General features: G+C 39.1%; 3 protein-coding genes and 1 pseudogene across 3 annotated transcripts; 3 read left to right on the top strand and 1 right to left on the bottom strand.

Annotated features, from left to right (window-relative positions):
- The first annotated feature begins 10,992 nt into the window (after positions 1-10,992).
- LOC149099258 (uncharacterized) lies at positions 10,993-11,406 on the top strand. Its single transcript, XM_089276786.1, has one exon. The coding sequence runs from the start codon at positions 10,993-10,995 to the stop codon at positions 11,404-11,406; it is 414 nt and encodes a 137-aa protein (XP_089132912.1).
- A 12-nt stretch (positions 11,407-11,418) lies between these two features.
- LOC149099257 (uncharacterized) lies at positions 11,419-12,582 on the top strand. Its single transcript, XM_089277958.1, has one exon. It carries the CDS (start codon positions 11,470-11,472, stop codon positions 12,355-12,357), a length of 888 nt encoding a protein of 295 aa, XP_089134084.1. The 5' UTR covers positions 11,419-11,469; the 3' UTR covers positions 12,358-12,582.
- Positions 12,583-12,611: 29 nt separating this feature from the next.
- Positions 12,612-13,354, bottom strand: LOC149099256 (uncharacterized). The gene is made up of 3 exons (XM_089276785.1): positions 13,271-13,354; positions 12,876-12,977; positions 12,612-12,788 (listed from the first exon to the last, which is right to left on the bottom strand). Exons 1-3 carry the CDS (start codon positions 13,352-13,354, stop codon positions 12,612-12,614), a joined length of 363 nt encoding a protein of 120 aa, XP_089132911.1.
- A 907-nt stretch (positions 13,355-14,261) lies between these two features.
- On the top strand, positions 14,262-16,141 carry LOC149099255 (uncharacterized; annotated as a pseudogene).
- Positions 16,142-21,959: the final 5,818 nt, after the last annotated feature.

Raw genomic sequence — 21,959 nt, 5'->3', positions numbered from 1 at the left:
TGATGTTAGGTGGTCTTCATACATTCCTTCATCTTCATCCTCATCATCAACTGGAGTGGTAGGTACATCTTCAGTTTCCTACCAGAGAATTTCGTCCTCTGTGCCATCCATTGAATTGGAAATGCCGCACTTCTTGAAGGATTGGGCTACCATCTCAGCCAGAAGACTACACCAGGCATCCTGAACCCACGAATGTACAGTGGGAAGCAATGCTGCTCTCATGTTTCCAGCAGGAGTGAAACTCTTCTAGCCTTTAATCATCCAGTTGTTCCATCGCTCACGGAGACGATCTTTAAAAGGCTTGTTTAGTGAAACATCTAGCGGTTGAAGAATGCTGATTAAACCGCCGGGATTACAGCAATGTCGGTGTTCATTTGGCGTACTGCTCACTACACTGAGTTGACAAGATGAGCTTGGAAGGAGTCCCAAACAAGGAGACTTTTCTTTCTCAGAAGATTGCGGATCATGACCGCCATACTTTCTCTACCCACAGCTTCATTCCAGCTTTGTCCATCCACCCCTTCGGTTGACAGTGTATGAGGACTTTAGGTGGAAAGTTCTCTTTTGGCGAGGTCTTTCATTTGAAGATCACCATGGGCTTTAGCTTTGTTCCGTCTGACAGGCACACAAGTACAACAGTGAACCACGATTTCTCGTGACCAGTTGTGTTGACCAACACAGTTTTTGCACCTTTTGCATTCACGGTTCTGGCTGATGGCATGTGAGACCAGACAGGCATTTCGTCCATGTTCCCAATGTGAACAAGTTCGCAATTTTCCTTCCTTCTGCTCTTTTTCTGATTATGAAGCTGTGGAAGCTTGTGATCTTCTGGAAGCTTTTGGGCGATCTTTGTCTTCTGTCGAAGAGCAAGATTCTTAATTCGAAAGAACTTTGTCCACCAGCAGTTGGAAGCCAGGAACCCAGTTTTCTGTAATTCAGCGGCCATTGCCTTTGCCTTGATGATTACTATGTTGTGGGTGACAATGAAGCCATTCTGCCTTTGCTCTTCAATCTAATGGAGATGCTTGTCTTTTAACTCAGGCCACTGGCATGGTTTCCCGCTGTTGCTGCATTTGTTTTTCGGCATGCACTTTAGTTTCTCGACTTGCTTTCACCAGTCGCAAACCAACTTTTCGTTGATGTAGAATTCATGGCCTGCTGCACAGTTGTTTGACTCCTGTGCGAACATGATGACTTGCAACTTAAACTTAGCAGAATATTTCATACGTTTTGAAGACACCTTCACAAACTCGTCAGTAAACAGCTGAGAAGTAAAGTGTTCAAGACCTTGTTAACTATGTAATTTAAAACACTTACAATAAGGGTTTGTTTTCTTGTCAACCTGTAGTTGCAATGTAACTGGTCCATTTCTGGTTGCTAACAACAAGACCATGCAATCAACAGCATTTGCAAGGTCACTAAGCTACTGTAATCGTTTGATGAAAACGAAAGTTCAGCACCATAAACAGCGGCAAAGCTCTAAGAAAAATGTCTGCTCTACAGACCAAAAGACACAATAGAAATCATCTCCAGTAGGTTTGCGTTTAAACCAATTAACATTTATAATTTCACTCTTTGTTGACGAAGAATGCACCAAAAACTGACAAAACTCGAGCACAGTTAGAACTGGTCTTGTAAACTAGGTTTTCCTAATGGACTTCAGGCAATTGCTATGCTAATTTCTTGAATTGCTTGGTCAGGTCTTTGTGTATGACTCATGTATAAGTCAAAGGTGATTTTTTTAGATGGAATAAGGAACCGTGAGGATCTTGCTGTTTTCCAGTTGAACCAAAAGTGCTGGCGGGCTCGCAAACTCTGTGTTCTCCCTGTCAACTGCTTCTTGTAATATCTTTGACTCCACTCGCCTACAAGTGAAGAGCTCCTTCCTCAGTGCTTCCTTCTGGCTTGTCGTCATACGGTAATAATTGTCGCCTACTTCTAGATGCCGATATTTATCTATTAAGTGATACTCTCCCTTTCCTAAAACCACCAAAAGCTGCTCCTGTTCTTGCCGTTTACCAATTTTCGTAAACGTTCAACAATGTCACACCGTTTTTCTTCTTCGCCGAGAACTACTTTCATCCTTCTCTTCCTCTTTAACAAGTTTATTCATGGACTCACTAGCAGTTTGTGTGTACACGTCGGGGGAAACCTAAGCCACACATGGCTTTCGTAAACGTTCAACAATGTCACATACCGTTTTTCTTCTTCGCCGAGAACTACTTTCATCCTTCTCTTCCTCTTTAACAAGTTTATTCATGGACTCACTAGCAGTTTGCGTGTACACGTCGGGGGGGAAACCCAAGCCGCACATGAATCTAACACCAGCTGTCATTGTTTCCCTTATGTCAAAAGCCTTGTTCTTTATAAAGTACTGAAAAAAGTCAGTGCCTTTCAAGTGTCTTGTTTCCCAGACTACCTTAAGTTTTCCTAGACCACGATAAAATTCAGCACCATCCTGGGAATGGACAAGTCCAGTGTCTTCTCCTCAGCCAAAAATGTCTGCCATGTTACTCATTTGCCACAACGGTCGGGACCCCCAGGGAAGAAAGTTTACTCTTTGTATTGTCTTTCATGAGCATATCGCAACGCAAATGCATTGCACTTTGAAAAACATTCAAGAGGGGATTTGATAAGTTTTGTTCCCCGTCAGTCCCCACAACAAGAACACCAGCACATGGGGGGTGACACTGAACCATTTCTGAGGGTAGTAAATAATAAGACCTCTCTAACTTGCTTTTGTGTAAAATGGCTGGCCTGACAAAAACTGGATTACGCCTTGATTTTGTTTCTAACATCATGTTACGATATGTTGCGAATGTTAGGTAGTAATTGCACAGTTAAAAGGTAGCATCAACGCTGAGAACACAAAGGTTAGCAGGGTTGCAACAGAATCTCTCAATATCTACCATTGCCTCTTTGTTGCCATAAATATGATTGGCTCTGGTGTTATTTGGAGTGACCTGATAAAGGCAGTGTTTTTGTTCACCATTTCTTCCTTACACTTTTCCATTAAGACTCTTAGGGAATCTCGCATGTGATCCGGCCGACTCAAACTTTGAACCGCATTGTATACTTGCTTACGGTCCCTTGGAAGCTCTCCGGATGACCTGAGGCTGTCTATTACACTGCGATCCTCAACTAACAAGTGAATGACTTTCCGGGGATCAACTTTTTCTACTTCAGTTTTAATTTTCATCACAGTACTTTTCATGGTTCGCTTGTATGGTCGGCTAGTGCCCTTACTGTTCCCATGCAGCTTGCCTTTCACAGTTTGTTCACCCTCAGTGAAAATGTATTGTACAAAAGCATATCGATAACTTTGCTGGTTAAAGTCCAGCCCCGTTACAATGATTCTCTTCAAGGAAGGAAGACTGCCGTTGCTGTAATAGCGGCTGGTCACTTCGAATACATCTTCTCTGTTGCGTTTCTTTTCAGAAACCTTTCTCACTTTTGCTGACTTTTTTCTAAAACGGGCACTTTTAACACCCACGCAAACCCAGCTGCCCAGTTCATCGCATTTTAAGTCTTCTATGTTATCTATCTCCAAGGTATCTATTATGAATGAAACATTTTTGTTTACATTAACTGGAACTACTTCAGCTATGTTTGCACTTGTTACTTCTATTAAAAGAATGTTTGCGGCTTCCTGGATGTTTTTGCACCTGCCAAGTCCCCATCCCAATTAAGATGATTAAGCTGCTTCCAGCCAGTTGCATTTCAATTGCATTTGACTGCACAACTGAGAATAACAAAGACGAGTCCCGAATAGTTTCTGCTAAAAATAAGTAGTCTATGTTGATGTGCATGTGTAAATATGGCACTGTTGTGGAAGCACTAATACATTTTTCCAAAATTTCATTCAAGTACTTACTCAAAGGTTTCGTCAGAAGATGAACTTGAACAATTGATTCTGGAGCTCGTCTCACTCTTGACGACGACCCTCTTGTTGGTTCGCTTATGTCTAAAACAAAGAAAAGTAAGGTTTGAAAATTAAGTCCCCCACACATTATAAAATCGCTAACCATAAAGCCATGTGTCGGATTTTCGGCAGTTTATCACATATAATATGTGAAAAGAAGTGCAGATGTTCTTGTAATACTAATAACTCAAGGTTTCAAACAGGCTTAATAAAGCTCAATGAACTACTTACTCAGAGGTTTCATCAGAAGAAACTGAGATTGCATGCTCGATTCTAGAGCTTGTCTTGCTTTTTACGATGACCTTCTCACTGGCTCACTCAGGTCTGAAAGAAATACAAGAGAAAGACGGTAACAGTTACATAAGAATGGCTGCAATTTATAGTTAAATTCACGGCCATTTATTTTACCCGGTTATCCATCATAATTGCTTGGTTAAACGTGTAATATTATACAAATGCATAGTAATGCGGAGTCTCCAATACCTCACCGGATTGTGCAACTGTTTTTCATTGGTGATGCTGTGTCAGAATCACTTGAGATGACAACGACATCTTTTGCTGCCCTGAGGAAATAAAAAATCTTTAAATACAAGGTTAGCTAAGGGTTGTCAAGAAATGTGTAACACGAGTTTACACCGTTCGAATTTTTAGTTTTTGCTAAGTGCCATATTTGGAAACTGGAGGTGTATTACAGAAACTAAAGAAATTCATTACATGTATCCAAAACAAGTGCTTCAAACAACTGATTGACGATGAACCAGAAAAATTTAACCTACATCATCTAATGAAAATCGGGGGAACAAGTGTCAGTTGATGGTGACATCACTTCTGAAATCTGTAAGCTACCAAATAAATTATAAGTTGAAAGTCTCTTAGGAAATGTTCGTAAAATAGTCGGTACTTTTCGTCAATCTTCATTTATGTTCGGGAAAAGTCGGGCCACTTCGGCAATCTTCGGAAATGTTCAGAAAATAGTCGGCGATTTTCGTCAATCTTTGTTAAGGTTCAGGAAAAAGTCGGGCTCCTTCAACAAGCTTTGAAAATGTTCGGAAAATAGTCGACGATTTTCGTCAATCTTAGTCAATGTTCAGGAAAAAGTCAGGCCCCTTCAGCAAGCTTTGAAAATGTTTGGAAAATAGTCTGCAATCTTCATAAATGTTCTGAAAATAGTCTGAAAAGATAAATTGCAAAATGCAAAGCACATTTAAACATTTCCCTGGCTTAAAGCTAGCAACCGACATGTTTGCTCTGTGGATAGTTTGCGTTGTTTCAGATATTGTCCTTGTCAAGGGGCGGAGATTCATATAAAAGGAACCTCAGAACTATCTGGGAAATGAAGACACAATCAGCTACTATTGGCTTTTAACATGCTAAAACAGCATAAAACCAAAGTTTATTTTACAAAGCGATTCTGTCAAAAATAGGTTATCTCTTAATAAAAACTGGACATTCCCATCTTCTAATGAAGGTGAATTCAAATTTATATTAATTTCTGTGTTTTATACCTAACCCAATTGCATTGACGTATAAAAGAATTTATTGTCCCTTTTTTGTTTATTTCTTCAGCGTCCTTTACATCAAACACATAATTTTCTATAAAAGAAAATCACGCAAACTGGACGCACAGCTGGTGTGACATGATTGCGTGCATCGCATATCACGTGGTGTGGTGGCATCTTTGTGTGTATCACATGTCAGTGCACGGACATGTGATATTTCTATAATTAGAAGCTGCAAATCTATGTACACTGCGTGCCACTTATTTGTTATAATAATTGGAGACAATGTTATTTAAATTGCCAAATTCAAATTCAAATTCAAAGCCAAACTTTTGGGCTATGCCCTTTAAGAACGAGTGAGATATTGGGTTGAACTTCATTTCTCCAAGCAACAATTAAAACAGTTGTTACTTTGCGTATGTGGTGGGAAGTGTAGTTATTTCCTTAGCGGTAACCCAAGGGGTGATCGATTAACCTTTCATTAGTTAGAGGCAGGTCGCCAACATAGTCCAAAGAACCTGGGGCAACATTTGACCTAAGGGGTACACTACCGGACAACTATGAAATATGCTAAGAATAGTTGTTGATTAGGTTTTAGTAAATTAGCAATATAAGCTTTCTCTTAGAATTGGAACGTGCACATGTAATATTGGAAGTCTGGAAACCACAATTCTTTATCTTTTGGTGTTTTGACACACAGATTTCATGGTGATTCGATTCGCCTACGTAGCTGGCAGAGAACTTAAGATAGCGGTAGAACCACACTCTCACAACTTGGTGCTGATGGAACTACCAGTTACCCAGTTTAGGTTGAAACAAACAAAGAATTCAACCCTGCAAAATTTAACAGCACATAAAGAAACGAGGTCTTAATTTGATCAGATCGCTATTTCCTTGACCAAAAGACAGACTCAATTATGCATACTCACTTTTTGGCGCATTTGGTACATAGTTTACCTATGACGGAGAATGAAAAAAATTACTGTGTTGTTCCCAGCAAACTGAATGCAAGTGAATTTACGTTTTGTACTATAATATCATGTAGAGACAGGGCTGGTGATCTTTGACATACTGACACCATAGTTAACTATGCTGACACCAAACAGTTTTTTCTTTTTCAAACATGGCCCCTCAACGCAAACAAATGAGGCGTAGCACTGTTTCCTCGCTGATAAATAATATAAGCATAGATGCCAACACCCAAACAATAGTCAAAGAAACTATACACATTTTCTATTGAAAGAACTAACCTTGATCTCGTCGTGGGGCATTTTTAAGTTTTCTCTTTCACAAACTAAGAACTTCTGGCTGTTTACGATCTCTGTCACTTAAAAAAGTAGTCTCACCTATACACTCCAATAAAAAGAAATAACAATATAAAAACTAATGAATAATAATAAAAAAAAACAATGAATGATACTAATGAAAACCAATGTGCAAAAAATTGGTGATACTACACCTTGAGCAATTTCTGAGTATGAATAATCCATATCCATTATCGCGTAGACAAAGTGAGCTCTCGGCTAAAAAACGTGTCTGAACCGAGTCACTCAGAAAGCATAATGACGCTGTTGTAACTTTACACCATATTATGTCACGTGTAAATCTCCAACAGATCTAACCTGATGTAAAGCAGACCGTTGATTGAATAGACTTTCTGCAAAGTCATTCGATTCCCATTTTCGGGTTCGCTTGGTGTAAAAGTTCATGCTTTGAAAAAAATTTTCTGGCCTTTTGGCAAGTGTAAGGGTTGGTATTTTGCAATAAAAACTTTCAGAGCTGGTGAAAATGAAATTGAAACACGTAAGGAAAGGAAGCGAAAAATGGTAATGGCAAGCACCGATAATCCTGGCAGACCGCTTGTGGAAAGCTTCACTAAAACACCTTATTAACTAAGGTGAGGCTGCTTATTTTCCCCCCCTCCACAACAACTCATGCAAAAACATATCACGTGCTTGCCGTATGGGCTACAATTCTCCTGCGTCATTTCTGCCTGCAGTCTGGAATAATTCGTGTGAAAAAGCAGTCGATTGTGGGACAAAAAAAAAAGATTGTGTGACAAATTTATACTTTGTTGTCAGAATTTAATAAATGAATAACTGACATTAGCTTAGTTCCTTGCCCCCGAGTGGGGGATAGGGCCGGAGATCAATGCTCGCCATCTGTCCCTATTCTTGGCGACAGCTGCTGCTGCGGCCCACGGTGTAAGTCCCAGCTCAGCGCGTTCCTTCTCCACAGTTCTCTGCCATAACTGACATTGCGTGACATAAAATCTGCCTTCAAAATTTGTCCAGTCAAAATAAGTTTGTTTTTTTCTTGCTGGGGAGCGGGGTGGGCACAAATTTTCGCTGTACACTATTTCAAAATCCCATGGTGACATCGCGTGATAAAAGAAGGAATGCATGAAATTGTGTGATGAACAATTGACAATCATAACTTTGTCCAGTTCAAATAAGTTAGATTTTTTCTTGGGGGAGGGGGAGGGCATGAATTTTCACTGTTCAATATTTTAACTTTGCGTGACAAAAGCAGATTGTGTGCCTGAGAGAAATAAATGAATGTCAGAGATATCGTCCATCGTCTATCGTCTATCATCCAGAATCCACCGTCTGGGTTTTAGCACATGCCTTGTAGCTGAGGAGCTTTGCAGAGAATTCAGACTGACATTACTTGACTTTTTCCTATGCGGAACATTCTCTGAGGCAATCTCTAGCATGTGCTTCATGCTTACGTTTTCAGCCGGCTCCCTACTGGTTACAAAATCCAGCAGTCTCCTCACTTGTGTTTGATTGTTTCTGGCAATCCATCTCCCATTCTCCAAGTGGACTTTTTCGCGTTAATAAGAAATCTTGTTTTGCTTCCTCATCATCAGAGTCAGCTGGTTTTTCTAGCTCCCTCGGTGCAACTGGTGGAATGTTGGTATGAAGATCCTGAATTTCTCTTGTCTTGAGGGTGTTATTGACAGCTTGGTCTCTTTTCTCCTGAAAACAAAATGGGATATTTACCGGTTCTATTACATATAGATTACCTTTGTTTTATTCTTAGTTTTGACAAAAGATATGTTTGAAGGATGTTTAGCGGCAATAGACAGATCAAAAACCACCAATGACTGGTGACAAACTTTACACGAGTCTTTCAGCCAATACCATCATGGCTAAACTGACCAGTCACGTTCAATGAACCAGACTTACAACATCATTGACTGAGAAACACTATTCACTTGACTCTGAAGATGACTTCCGCTCAGGTTGTCGAAACATCAGTCACCAACAACAGTTCTTTTCAGAACTACCCTCACCTGGGCGATCACACTATACAAACTTAAGATCAGAAGAATTGTAATAGAAATGTCAAGTGAACTACACCCAGAAAACAAACAAAACAAGTTTCCATTTTTAGTGCAACAATCGCAATCACAGACCATGGTAGACCTTAACCCAGAAATGTAAAATGATACATGTGCCTGCAATATTGACTAATACAGTGATTTTGTTTGGTAGATTTTAGCAGATGTGGTTTTAAATTTTAGAAATGAACAAGGAAAAGCCCAAAAAAGATGCTCAAGCTGATGGCACCCTGCACAGAGCAAGTAGAAAACATTTCAGTGACTTAGAGTTCACTGCTCTAGATTCTGTGAATGTTTCTAGCAATGCAAATCCACAAAGAGAAGTTTTGGAGGGGGCTGCTAAAGCCATAAGAATTTGTGGAAAAAAGGTATGTCTTGTCGAGTGTATGTTTTTGGGAACCTATAAAAATAAGAAACAGTAACTTTTACATGGTTTGTCTCACCTTTTGGTTGGCTGACTAAACTTTATTTGCCCTGACCAAATACCATACAGCCTTAACTTTACGCAAGTCATCGTCCGCATGTCATTTTTTTTTTTATCTTATGTAGGTGATAAATCAGGAGGTACATTTCAGTGACATTTTAAAATTATTTTTAAAAATAAGTGGTTTACATCAGAGTGTCTGTAACTCATGGTTAACGTCATGGATGTCTTTATGAGGCGCACATTCTGCAACTGCGACATATCTAGTAAAAACTAGATAGACAAGGAATAACCATTTAAAATACGACATACTGAGTTTTCTAAATTCTGTTCTGCACTGCCATGCTGTTTCAGACACATGATAGTGGCTACAACCCTGCCTCGTTTCCAGACATCCTTGCACTTCGACATCAGTCATTTGCATTAAGTTACATGCTCGCCCTTTTGTGATCAAATGCAAAAGACTGAGGGTTTAAGGAGGCAGCACTATAACTGGGGTGAGAACAGACTCCAATTAGGTCAATCAGATTACCCTGGTTGGTTAAGCAAAAATTAAGCACAGGTGCAGGTATTACTATAATCTACCTTTAGAAGCTTTGGGCTCCTTGCACTGAGGTACTTTGGTGATTTTCTGTTTTCCAGTCGAGAGTTTGGTTTAACAACCAAAGAAGAAGATAAAAGCAGGGCACTTACAAGAGGTGCCAGTACAGTGGAAAGGAATGAATGTCTTTTTACATCCTCTTATTACACCCTGTTTTCCTCTGGAATAAAATGATTTGCAAAGTGTGTGTGAACTTTTGTTAGTCCTAGTGGATACATGTGGTAAAAATAGCACAGTTCTACCACTCAATAAGTCAACAGACATGCCGCTTGCTAGTTAAGCTTCGAATGAAAAAAGAGGGACTGTAGCCAAATTTGTGATTATCGATTTTTATTGATTATAACTAATCAATCAACAAATATTGAGTATCATCGAGTACTATCGATCAGTCAGTTATGTTTTCAATGAGCGATTTTGATTGACTACTTACACCCTGTTTGGAAGCGCTATTGAAGCTTAGGTGTCATTGTCTGAGAAAGTGTCCCAGAGGTTGAAAATGTGGGTCGGCTGATTTTGATAAAACTTGCTCCAGAAGTTGGCGGTAGCGAGATATTCCAAAAGCCAAGTTGGTTTTGTTCTCTGACTTTAAGTTCAAAAGTTTTGGGGGGTCCTATTTGGGGCCTTCAGAACATGGAAAACCATGGTTTTGAAAGGGTAAGTTTGGACCATCATAAAAACAAACAAATAAAGCCCTTTCACTAATTCATTGTATGGTGTGTTTCTGTTGCAAAGGATCGTTCAGTTTATGTATGCCGATTTGGCATAGAAGGTTCTGGCAGAGTGGGGCCTGGCACAAGTTTTGGGCAAATTTTGAAGAGAAAACTACCATCCAAAATTGCCAAGTTTTAGAAGGTCATGTTTCTTTGCTGCCGTATTAGCTAAAATTGATACTTATATCAGGAGTTACCTCAATCCAAGTATAATAAAAGTCAACTGAGAAAAAATTGGCCCAAGAAACTTTTGGATGCTTTCAAGGCCCATTTTGCAACACACCATCACAAAATTTGCATTTTGTGAAAAGCAATATTTTGACACCCATACTGGCTTAATTTCTATTTGAATGCTTCAGTGTGGTTTCTAAAGTCAAAATCTCCTTCACAAATCCGTGACAAGTGATAAATTGGAGGTTAAATACTAATTTAGACTTTTAAATTGAAAAATCAGTACTGTCAAAACCAACTTTTGCCCACTTAAGAGCAAATGCCAATAAAAATTTACAAGTTGGCAAAATGGCTTGACAAAAAGCTCAAACCTGTATCAGTCAATGACCACACCATCAGTGATGTTTTTAATTTCGTGGATTCTCTCCATGACGTGGAAGTTGACAATCACAGTATCCTTGTTTCATATGACGTAACTTCGCTCTTTACCAATGTCCCTGTTGATGAAACGATACAAATTCTAGCTGAAAAGGCACTTAAGGACGACTGGTTCAATAAACAGCATGATCTCAACATTACAAAATCAGACTTGGTAGAGTTGCTAAATATTGTCACCAAGAACCAGCTTTTTCAGTTTGAGGGGAGTTTGTATGAACAAACCGATGGTGTTGCCATGGGTTCGCCACTTGGACCCCTAATGGCCAACGTATTTATGTGCAGTATCGAAGATTGACTTCAGGACCAAGGCAAGTTACCTGAGTTCTACAAACGCTATGTGGATGACACATTGAGCATAATGCCTGACACCAAAACAGCTGAAGCATTCCTTTCCTCTCTAAATGAGAGTCATCCATCTGTCAGCTTCACCATGGAACTTGGCGAACATGGTAAACTTCCTTTCCTGGGAACGGAGATCAGGAAATGCAATGGTCGCCTGGAGACAACGGTGTACAGAAAACCAACTGACACCGGATTATTATTACATTACAAGACCCATGTCAACGTTAGATACAAGAAGTCATTGCTAAAAACAATGGTGGATTGTGCCTTTAAACTATCATCTACCTGGCAACTGTTCCACCTGGAATGTGATCGTCTCACACAGACGTTCTCCCGACTTCAGTACCCAGCACAATTGATACAATCAACCATCAGTAATTTTGTCACCAAGAAAGTTTCTGGTGATCCAATTTTTACTCGAGCACATAACGTGAATGAAGCGCCTGTCAGAATAGTGTTACCTTTCAAGGATCAGAGATCGGCCAATTCCGCGCGAAGGCAACTTGGGGAACTAGGCCGAAAAATCGGAATTGATATTTGTCCTGTGTATACAAGCTGCAAGATCGGACACGAGGTCAAACCAAAAGAAAAGAAGCTGCCTATCATTAACCAGCAATGCGTTGTTTACTACTATAGGTGTGGTTTGTCTCATGCAAACTATGTCAGCTACACGTGTCGACACCTCTATCAACACGTTGAGGAACACAAAGGATCGTCTTCAATTGGGGATCACATCAAAGAGCAGCATGGAACTGTCCCAAGTGACATATATCGTGATTTTAAGATCTTGAGAAAGTGCCAAAGTAAATTCGACTGCCTAATCTATGAAATGCTCTCTATAAAGGAGCTTAAGCCAACCTTGAACAAACAGTCAGATTCAATCCATGCAAAGTTATTTATATAGGTTTTTGTTATAGTATTTTATTATTTTAACACTTACATTTTAGCGCTTGTATTTACATATTTTATCGTTTGACATTCTCACGCCCTAATTTGTACTTATATATGTATATTTCATTCGCTTTCTCTTCAACTTGAAAATGATCTCAGAGAGATCGAAACATCATTTTTTACCGCTAGTTTTTATTCTGAAATGTTTTTCAAAAAAACTACTTATAAAAATGATAACAATAGTAATAATAACAATATTCAAACAGGCTAACCTTTTTGGAGTAGATTAAGACAAAAATAATTCTCACTGAGTGTCTCCATGGAATCATGTCCACCAGGAATCCCAGTGAAAGTCTGTGGCCCTAAAATTCGTGCAATTTCCTTCTCAGAAAGAGGGAGGCTCTCTGTGCAGGGCTCAGAGAGTTTGGCTGCATTTTCATCATCCTCGAAAAAGCAATTTTGATCATGATTAAGTAGCTCTGTGATATGGGAGATTATTCAAGTGTAGCACACATTTAAAAGCTAGCCTACCTCATCTTCTAAATGTCCATTTCCTGTCACCCTTAACCTTTTCAGTTCTTTATTTCTGGCCTCCCTCTCCTTCTTCTTCACATTCTCTGTCATCTCCTTTTTATATGACAATATTTAAAAGTTTGAAGAAACAATTTGATGGAAAAAAGAAATTAAGTGATTCACTTTTGTAAACAGAAACCTTTCTTCACTGATAACATTCACTGAATATATATCAACAGAAAATTTGTGATGTTATAACAGCATAGTTTAACTGTTGCCCACTTTTAAAGTTGTTTTAATCATTTGATTTACTAGGTGCTGCAACATGAATTTCATCAAAGGTTATTTTCACATCATAACTACTACTTAATATAATTAATGTCAAGATGATTCTATAACAGAACTTAGCTTACTTGATTTTTTTGGTAGGCCTGAACAAGTGCCTCACTCATGGCTGGAGTGAATCTGGAGCTTCTCGATTTTTTCTGCGAAAACATCTCCATATTTACAAAATTTAAATAATAAATTACCACTAACGTCACTGTGTGATTTTAAAGTTCAGTCACATATTTAGAAATGTTTTTTTTTATCGTTTTGCATTATGTTTTTTTTGGAAAAACCGAGAAGCGCTTCAAGAAATGTTTAAACCCAAGAAAAGAAAAGAAAATAATTGATTTAAACAATAAACAATAACAAGCATGGATTAGGGACATATAGTAATAATTAAAAGAAAAGTACACATTATTCACATACCTTAAAACGCCACAAAAACGTTTGTTGCAAAACAACAGCCTGCTTGACTGGCAGATGTGCACTACGCGGTAATAAATTTTTTAGAGTTTTGTAAACCTGCGAGCCAGCGAACCATGCAAGCCAAGGGGCGAGCCATGTGAGCCATGAGAGTCATGCGAGGCACAGTACAAATGTTAAGAATTTTTATTTGTTACATTTATATTCGCATGAAAACAAGAACAAGAGCAACGGAACAAGATGAATAAGATCGCAATATTAAATTCTTGCAGCGACTACACAAACTGTCACTATGGACATTTTTTGAATCAGCCAATCAGAACAAGAACAACGGAACAAGATGAATAAGACTGCAATATTAAATTCTTGCAGCGACTACACAAACCGTCACCAAGACGTTTTTTTAATCGGCCAATCAGAAGCTGAGCTGAAAAAAATCATGAATAGCTACAAATTTTACTTCCAGTTAAACTGCCTCACAATGCATGGAAAGCCGATAAGGGTACTGCAACCATCATAATGAACCGAACAGATAAACTCAACAAGGGTCAAGTTCAACTTGATGATATACATAACTACCGACCCTTAGACAAACGTATGGTTGACACCACGGCCAAAAAAGTCCATTGATTGATTCGATCGCAACTTCAAAAAGGCCGCATAGACAAAATGACAGCTAAATGGCTCTCCCTTACGCGCGACCCTCTGCGAATACCAATGTTTCACACACTTACAAAGATTCAGAAACCGACACCTGTCCGTAGACCTATTATATCAGGGTGTGACGGCCCTACAGAAAGGATCTCATCTTTTGTTGACCACTGTCTTCAACCGATAGCACAAAGACAATCCTCGTATCTTAAAGATACAACAGACTTTCTTAACTTCATCGAGAAGACTAAACTGCCTAAGAACACCATTCTTGTGTCAATGGACGTCACCAGTCTCTACACAAACATACCACGGGAAGAGGGTATTCCCACAGCATGCGAAGCATGCGAAGAGTCTTATCATGAGAACTCTCCAATTCCTAGCAGGTATTTAAAAGAGAAATGCACAGTCTGATTTTACAAGAAAACTCATTCCAATTCAGTGGAAAAGATTACCTCTAAACTCATGGAACAGCCATGGGATTAAAAATGGCCGTAGCTTTTGCTAACATATTTATGGCCAAAATAGAAATAGAAATACTCAGACAAAGTAACACGAAACCCATCTTTTGGAAAAGATTCATTGCTGATGTCATATCTATGTGGAACACAAGTAGAGACAAAATAGATTTCCTTCTAAAGACAAACAGTTTTCACCCAACGATCAAATTCAAGGCTGAAATCTCAGAAACAGAAACTGCATTCTTGGAGACGAAAGTGTACAAAGGGGACAGATTCAATAAGGAATCTTTTCTTGATGTGTGAAGGCTTTTCAAACCTACAGAGACCTTTCAATACACGAATTTCTATTCCTGTCATCCACCAGGTGTCACAAAAGGCTTTATTAAAGGAGAATCGTTAAGGCTTCTGAGAACAAATTCCTCTCAATTTACTTTTGAGGAAAACATGAGTAATTTCAAAACACACCTGCAGAATAGAGATTACCCAGCTAGAATTGTAGAGAAACACCTTTCAGAGATTGAATTCTCTGACAGAAAAATGTCGCTAGCACAGAGAAACAAAACTGCACAAAAGAAAATACTGCCCTTTGTAACGCAATACCACCCGGCGTTGCCCAACCTAAAAGACATACTCATGGCAAAATGGCACCTTATAGATAATCAACCACAACTGACAGAAATCTTTAAGGAGTCCCCCATCATCTCATATCGCAAGGGAAAATCCCTAAAAGACATCCTAGTTAAAGCTAAGCTATGAAGGCTTTAGAACTTATTCATCTACAAACGGCTGGAGTCGTGCAGGCTTGTCAACACCAGGTCAACACTTTTATCACTCCGTTTCTCAGAAAATTTTTCTTACTTAAGTCTTGAACCTTAATAAATTCTTGTCGCATTGTTTTTATTTTTTGCAGATCCTGGGCGATTTGAATAGACAAACTTTTCTACACAACAGAAATATGAAACAAAGAAAAAAATTCGTCCAACTCAGGGACCCTCAGGGCAGCCATTACTATGATGCAAGACTTGGCATGATGTACAGATGTTTAGAGCATTTTTCATATTTGATGCACCAGCAATAGTTCTGGCAACCGAAGCGAGAGTAGGATTTTTTCCTTGAATATTTCAATTTTAGGCACTTTTGTAGATAAATTTAAAATTAATTTCCCAGGGAAAGAGAGAGTACCCTGGGAGCGAGGTTGTACCATTTATACTCGTCCCCAGGGTCATCTCCGCTTTGAAGATGGCGGGCGGTTTATAGCGGTAGTTTAATTTAGTGATAGTCAGGCACGAGATGTTTCTTGGTGAAATGATCGATGACCTCCTAGACCGATCGAAGAAAAAAAATACTTGCAAAATTGGCTCGCATGGCTCGCACCGTGGCTTGCATGGCTCGCTGGCTTGCTGGCTCGCAGATTTAGCAGACCCAATTTTTTCCAGTGCAAACTGAATGAAGCTTGCCAACATAGATGCAACAAACTCTACAATATGTAAAGAAAAACAATTATATTTTAAATGCATCAAATAGAACTTACCTGGAATTTCAATACACCTCCCTTTCACACTGGTGCATTCTAAAATAATGTAAACATGTCATCTCTAATCGGGAAGTATGAGAATGAATCACGGAAAATGACAAGACTCCTAGAAAAGAGCGAGATTGTTGATCAAGGGAATTGATCTTCACTTTCAAATAATATGACCATGCAAAATAACGATCTCTCTCAGTTGTTCTCGTTTGGCACAACAATAACTTCGAAGTTAAACTTCGCAGTGTTCTTCAAAAAGCAGCACAGTTGCAACAACAACAATCGAATTTGTCGAACACGTTATAGTCCCAAGTCTTTCTCCTTCTCTCACGGACGAGTGTGAAGCTCACGCTAGAGATTGATAGCAACCCGCTATTTCATTGGGCCTGGTAACTACCGGGAAAATTTACAGGTGCTTTGAGAAACGCTATTTTGGGCCCGGTAAAGTTTCCCCTAAACTGGCCCGGTAAGTCACCGGACCAAGTATTTACCGGGTCTTTTGAGAAACAGGCCCCTGAACTCTTAAGTTGGAAAGTTCTGCTATTACTCAGATAGGAAAACAACTAGCACTTAAGCTTACTAGCAAAATAACTAGGAAAACAACCACAATCCTGGTCACAAGTGGGACAGTTTATGGCAGATGATTTCACAGGCAGCCTCTCTTAAGACCAAGACTGCGTAAGCTCGCCTACCCCCCTTCCCCTGTGTCAATGTTGGTAAAAATCTTGAAAACAAAAAAACCTTGATAATAGCTTCAGAATAGCCACGTTTCAAGAATTGTTTGCCTCCTAAAACAGTCTTTTCCAACTAAAGTGACGATAACATAGACATTCACATGTTGTTCCAATAATAGCAACTTTTCAGCAATGTTCGCTTCCAACACAACTGTCTAACCACTTTCTATTGTCGCTTTTTCCTTTTTCACACCACCTGATCTACTCTTCAGAATAGCTTCATTTTCTTTCAACATTGCTCAGGGGAGGGGGGGGCTATTATACTTGCTTCTATTGATCTTTTCCTAAAACGTCAAGGACATAGTTAAAATTGTGGGTTTTTGCACACAAAAGGGAAGATGTCCCAACAACTTATGGCCAGGATTGTAGTACTTAAATTTATCCTATGGGAACATGTAGTAGGTATGGCCAAATTAACATGTGTAATCAAATAGTAACAACTACAATTAGAACTAAATCTACAGACATTTTATTAGTTCAGGTGAAATTATTTCCTAATTTCACGAGTATAACCATTTGATTACCTTCTAATATCATGGATGACAAATTATAATCGTAGTTTGGGTTTTTCACTTGTTTATATGATCAAGAGTGTAATTTTAGATGTAAAATTATAAATTTATGCTGATTTTTTTGCGTCAAAATTAAAGAGTAATTTGTCACCCATGGTATAACAGTAATAGATTACAAGAAGTGAAACAAAATTCACCTTGAAAAGTACAAGGTATTTTAATATTTACAAATGGCTTTCAGCTTTACAATCAGTGACAGTAAAGGGTGTATTTCATTTTCTGCTGCTTCTTAAGCAAATAATTATACATTGGCTTCAAAGGTATTTCTGAGATAATTTATAACACACAGAGTTAAAAAAGCTACAGTTCCTGTTTGAACTTAGCAGCGATCAGGCTGATGCAGTCCAAAAAAGTCTAAATCTTTTTATTATTATAAGTGCATTGTGACATCCTTAAAGGTGTATACATGTATGTTGATATTTTTAAGGTACCAAATTTTGGGAAAGGACACCTGATTTTTATGAAACAAACCTAATTACAAATGAGGCAATACATGACCCTGGGGGAGGATTGCCCAAACAAAAATCTTTACTTACAATATTTACATAACTATTTACATTATATACATAAGGAGGAAAGTAAGCATGTACATCACTTGTGTGTCTGTATGAGATGTAAGCTTTGTGATACATTATTTGCTTTTGAGGGGTGCATCATACCTGTCACAAAATAGGTGTAAAAATTTTTCATAAAATTCTTCAGCTTGTATTAAAAAAAGCTCTTAATAGCATCTGTTATTGCTATGGCATTAATGTTCTGTCTATGGTCTGGATCACCTGGGAAAACTCTAACATGAATATTGACACCATTGAGCCACTGGTCATCAAGAAACTCGTGCAAGTTCTCACAGTGATTGTGCAAAACACAGGAAGCAGCAATAACATTGCAGGAGTTTTCAACATTTAAGTCTTGTCTCTTACTGATACTCCTGAACCTCACCTTCAATCAACCAAAGGCATTTTCAACTACCTCTCTAGTTGTGCTATGCTTGATGTTGAAACTGCTTTCATCTGGAGTCAAATTTCCACAATCTGTGTATGATTTCATCAGCCATTCACTGAGGGCGTAAGCTGAGTCACTTAATATCAGAAGAGGAACTTGTAAACCAGATATCATCATCAGCATGTTGGGTGGGAGGAAAGTTCGAGCACAACACAGAGCGAACAGTGGAGAGTTTTTAAAAATGAAAAGAGCCAAATTGGCTCCAAAGGCCAAATCCGCCCCAATGTCTCCAGGGCCAATTTGGCCCATGTTGGGCCGTTTTGGACAAACATAATCCAAAACAGCTCTGGATGATACCCATTGGGCCCCTGTTCTGAATTGTCCCACTAAATTCCATTTTGGCACTTCCTCTCAATTTGGCCTTCCAAGAGCCAAACAGGAAATGCCGATTTGGCCCCAACAATGGCTAATATGGTCCAATATCAATAAATTGCACACAAAAGATCAAGCCATTTATAGATATATTTTGTAATATTTATTACTGAAAACTTTAATGCTATGTACATTCACAGAAATATATACAATGCACATTCCCTAAAAATGAGTGGCATGTTCGAATTATGTATTTATCTTGTCCTTGAATTGCAAACTTATGCAAGAGTAATTGGAATACATGCAGCAGGATCCTTGCAGACTTATATACGTGTCACAAAATCTAAAGGAAGGACAGGTAAATCTTGCTGTGTTATTCCAGATATATCCGTACCTGTGGTGGCTCATTGGGACAAAACACTTCCATGAATCACAATACACTTCCACAAATCACAAAACACTTGCTTGGATGGAAAACAGTTGCTGGGATGGAAAACACTTGCATGGGGGCCAAAACACTTACACAGATCGAAAACAATTCTACCAATACAAACACTTTCACAAATCACTATACATTTCCACAAATACGAAACACCCCCACAAATCACAAAACACTTGCACAACCTGAATAACTTATTGAACAGTTAACAGGTGTAGAGTGCCTCTTGGCTTGGCTACTAAGGTTCTAAGGCCGGGATACTAAGGTCAGTTCACACTTCACAGGTTGAGCAAACTTCGAACTTTGACTGGAAGGTGAGTATGTGTTCTATCGTATATTTTAAGCGTTCTTGGTGTAGTCAATGGTGTAACTGTCAATGTTACATATTAGTGATGTTTCCATCAGATCATATTTCAGAACCTCGTGCATCAGTTTTACCATTCATCCATGTGCATGATCTGTTGTCGAGTTTGTGAAGTTTGTTGCGTTTATTGCGAAGTTTTGGATCCATTTATAACTACTCAGGTGTACAGAGAGAACAATCGGTAAGCATGTTTTTACCTTTCTTTGTTTCCTTTTGTCGGTTTATTTGTAATGTAGTTGTTTTTGCCTTTTTCTGCGTTTGTGTGTTTATCATATCCGATTATTGTTCAGCTTTGTCATTTCGTGTCGCTTAGACTAGATATTTTACTTGTATGTTAGTTTGACGGTTTTGAGCATTGGATCATTGTAATAAAGATAATTGTTGGAATCAACACGAAGTCTAGTGCTCTTGATCAGTGCTTCAACGTCCTTCAATTTGTAATTCTCAACTTGCAGTAATCACACCTGGAGTTGGTTACAGTGAAATGGTTACTCTGAATGGTGTTAGTTTGTGTGAAGAAATTGTGAGCCTTGAATGTGATGCATTTCAAGTTTAAAACTTTCTTGGAGACATGAAATTGATATTCAACGTAGTTTGCTGCAAAATTTATGGCTAACTCATCTAAAGACGAGGAGGTCAATCTGATCGATCCTTTGTTTACTGTTGGATCTTCACCTCCCGCAGATCACCATGAAGAATTTTTTACGGAGAAAATAAAGGTGCAACAGGCAGTAGACTTAAAGTTCAAACAGCAAAGGGAAAAGAATATAGTATCCTTCAGCTAACAAATGCCTTTATTTCGGTGAAATGATCGTGGCGACAGCAATTGAACCATTTACAAGTTCAAGTTATTACACAATGGGAAAGTCACGCGTTACCCCTCTAAAGAATGTAACAGTCCCCAGATTAGAGCCAACAGCTGCTCTAGTGTCCGCCGAGGTCAGTTCAGCCGTGCAGCAAGAACTCGACTACAAAAACATAAAGGAAGTGTTCTGGACTGACAGTCAAGTGGTCTTGGGCTACATAAGGAACAATGCAAGATGCTTCCATGTGCTCATGACCAACAAAGTACACCAGATAAGAGACTCCAGCTCTCCTAGTCAGTAGCAACATGTAAGAACAGAAGAAAACCCAGCCGAGGAAGCTTCCCGTGGAGTGTCTCCTCAAAATCTAGTGAACAACTCTTATTGGTTGAAGGGAACACCATTTTTATGGGAGCAGACCATAACCTATAAAGGTGAAGAAGAAACAGCATTTGCTCTCTCTCCTGATGATCCAGAGCAAAAGAAGACCCTGGTCTTAGCCACAAGTGGAAGGCAAAGAGAAGAAATGGCTTCGATCCTGAAACGTCTGGAGTACTTTTCAGACTGGAATCATGCAAGGAAGGCGATAGCAATTTGCTTAAGATTGAAGCACCGTACCTGATCAATTTCAAGTGAGAAGTCATCAAGACTAGCAAAGTAGAAAAGAGTTCATTAACGGTCCCAGCCATTACAGTTGATGAATTGCGCCACGCCAAAATTGTTATCCTCAGATTATTACAAAGCAAGGCATTCTAGAAGGAAATGAGAATACTTTGAAGCTGTGCGATAGATGGAAGTGCCATGGATCGAGACCTCATGAAACAAAGAAACTCCTCAATGAAAACAACTACTTCCCCATACCTACTGGACCCCTTTCTGGATAGTCATGGTATCCTACATCTTGGAGGAAGAATCAAGCATGCAGATGTTCCTTATGACCTCAAACATCCAGTCATCCTTCCCAAGAAGAGTTACATAACTGAATTAATCATCAGGCCTACCACCACCGAGTCAAACATCAAGGCCGAAGCATTACTCTTAACAGTCTGCGATCAAGTGGATACTGGGTTATTGGAGGCGCTTTAGTTGTTGGAAACTTCATCTCCAAATGCATTCCTTGCTGCAAGGACGAGAGCTGAAAAAATATGGTGTGGTATTCACTTGCTTGGCCTCACATGCGATACATCTTGAAACAGCCAATGCCCTGACCACTGATGTGTTTCTTAATGCCCTGCAACGGTTTCTTAGCCACCATGGTCCAACCAGGCTCATCCGATCTGATTGAGGCACCAATTTTGTAGGCACAAAGTCCGAGTTAGAAAAGGCAGTAGCTAAAATGGATGAAGCCAGAATTCATAACTTCCTTCTTGACCAAGTTCAAAATGAATCCTCCTGCCAGTCATAGGGGTGGTGTCTGGGAGAGGCAGATTCGTTCCGTTTGTGCTGTCTTATGTGCACTTTTGCAAAGTTCTGGCCAGCAATTAGATGA

Source organism: Orbicella faveolata, unplaced genomic scaffold, assembly GCF_042242905.1.
Source record: "Orbicella faveolata isolate gen_17 unplaced genomic scaffold, um_ofav_v1 contig_46, whole genome shotgun sequence".
NCBI lineage: Eukaryota > Metazoa > Cnidaria > Anthozoa > Scleractinia > Merulinidae > Orbicella > Orbicella faveolata.
This window is presented reverse-complemented; position numbering and strand designations above follow the sequence as displayed.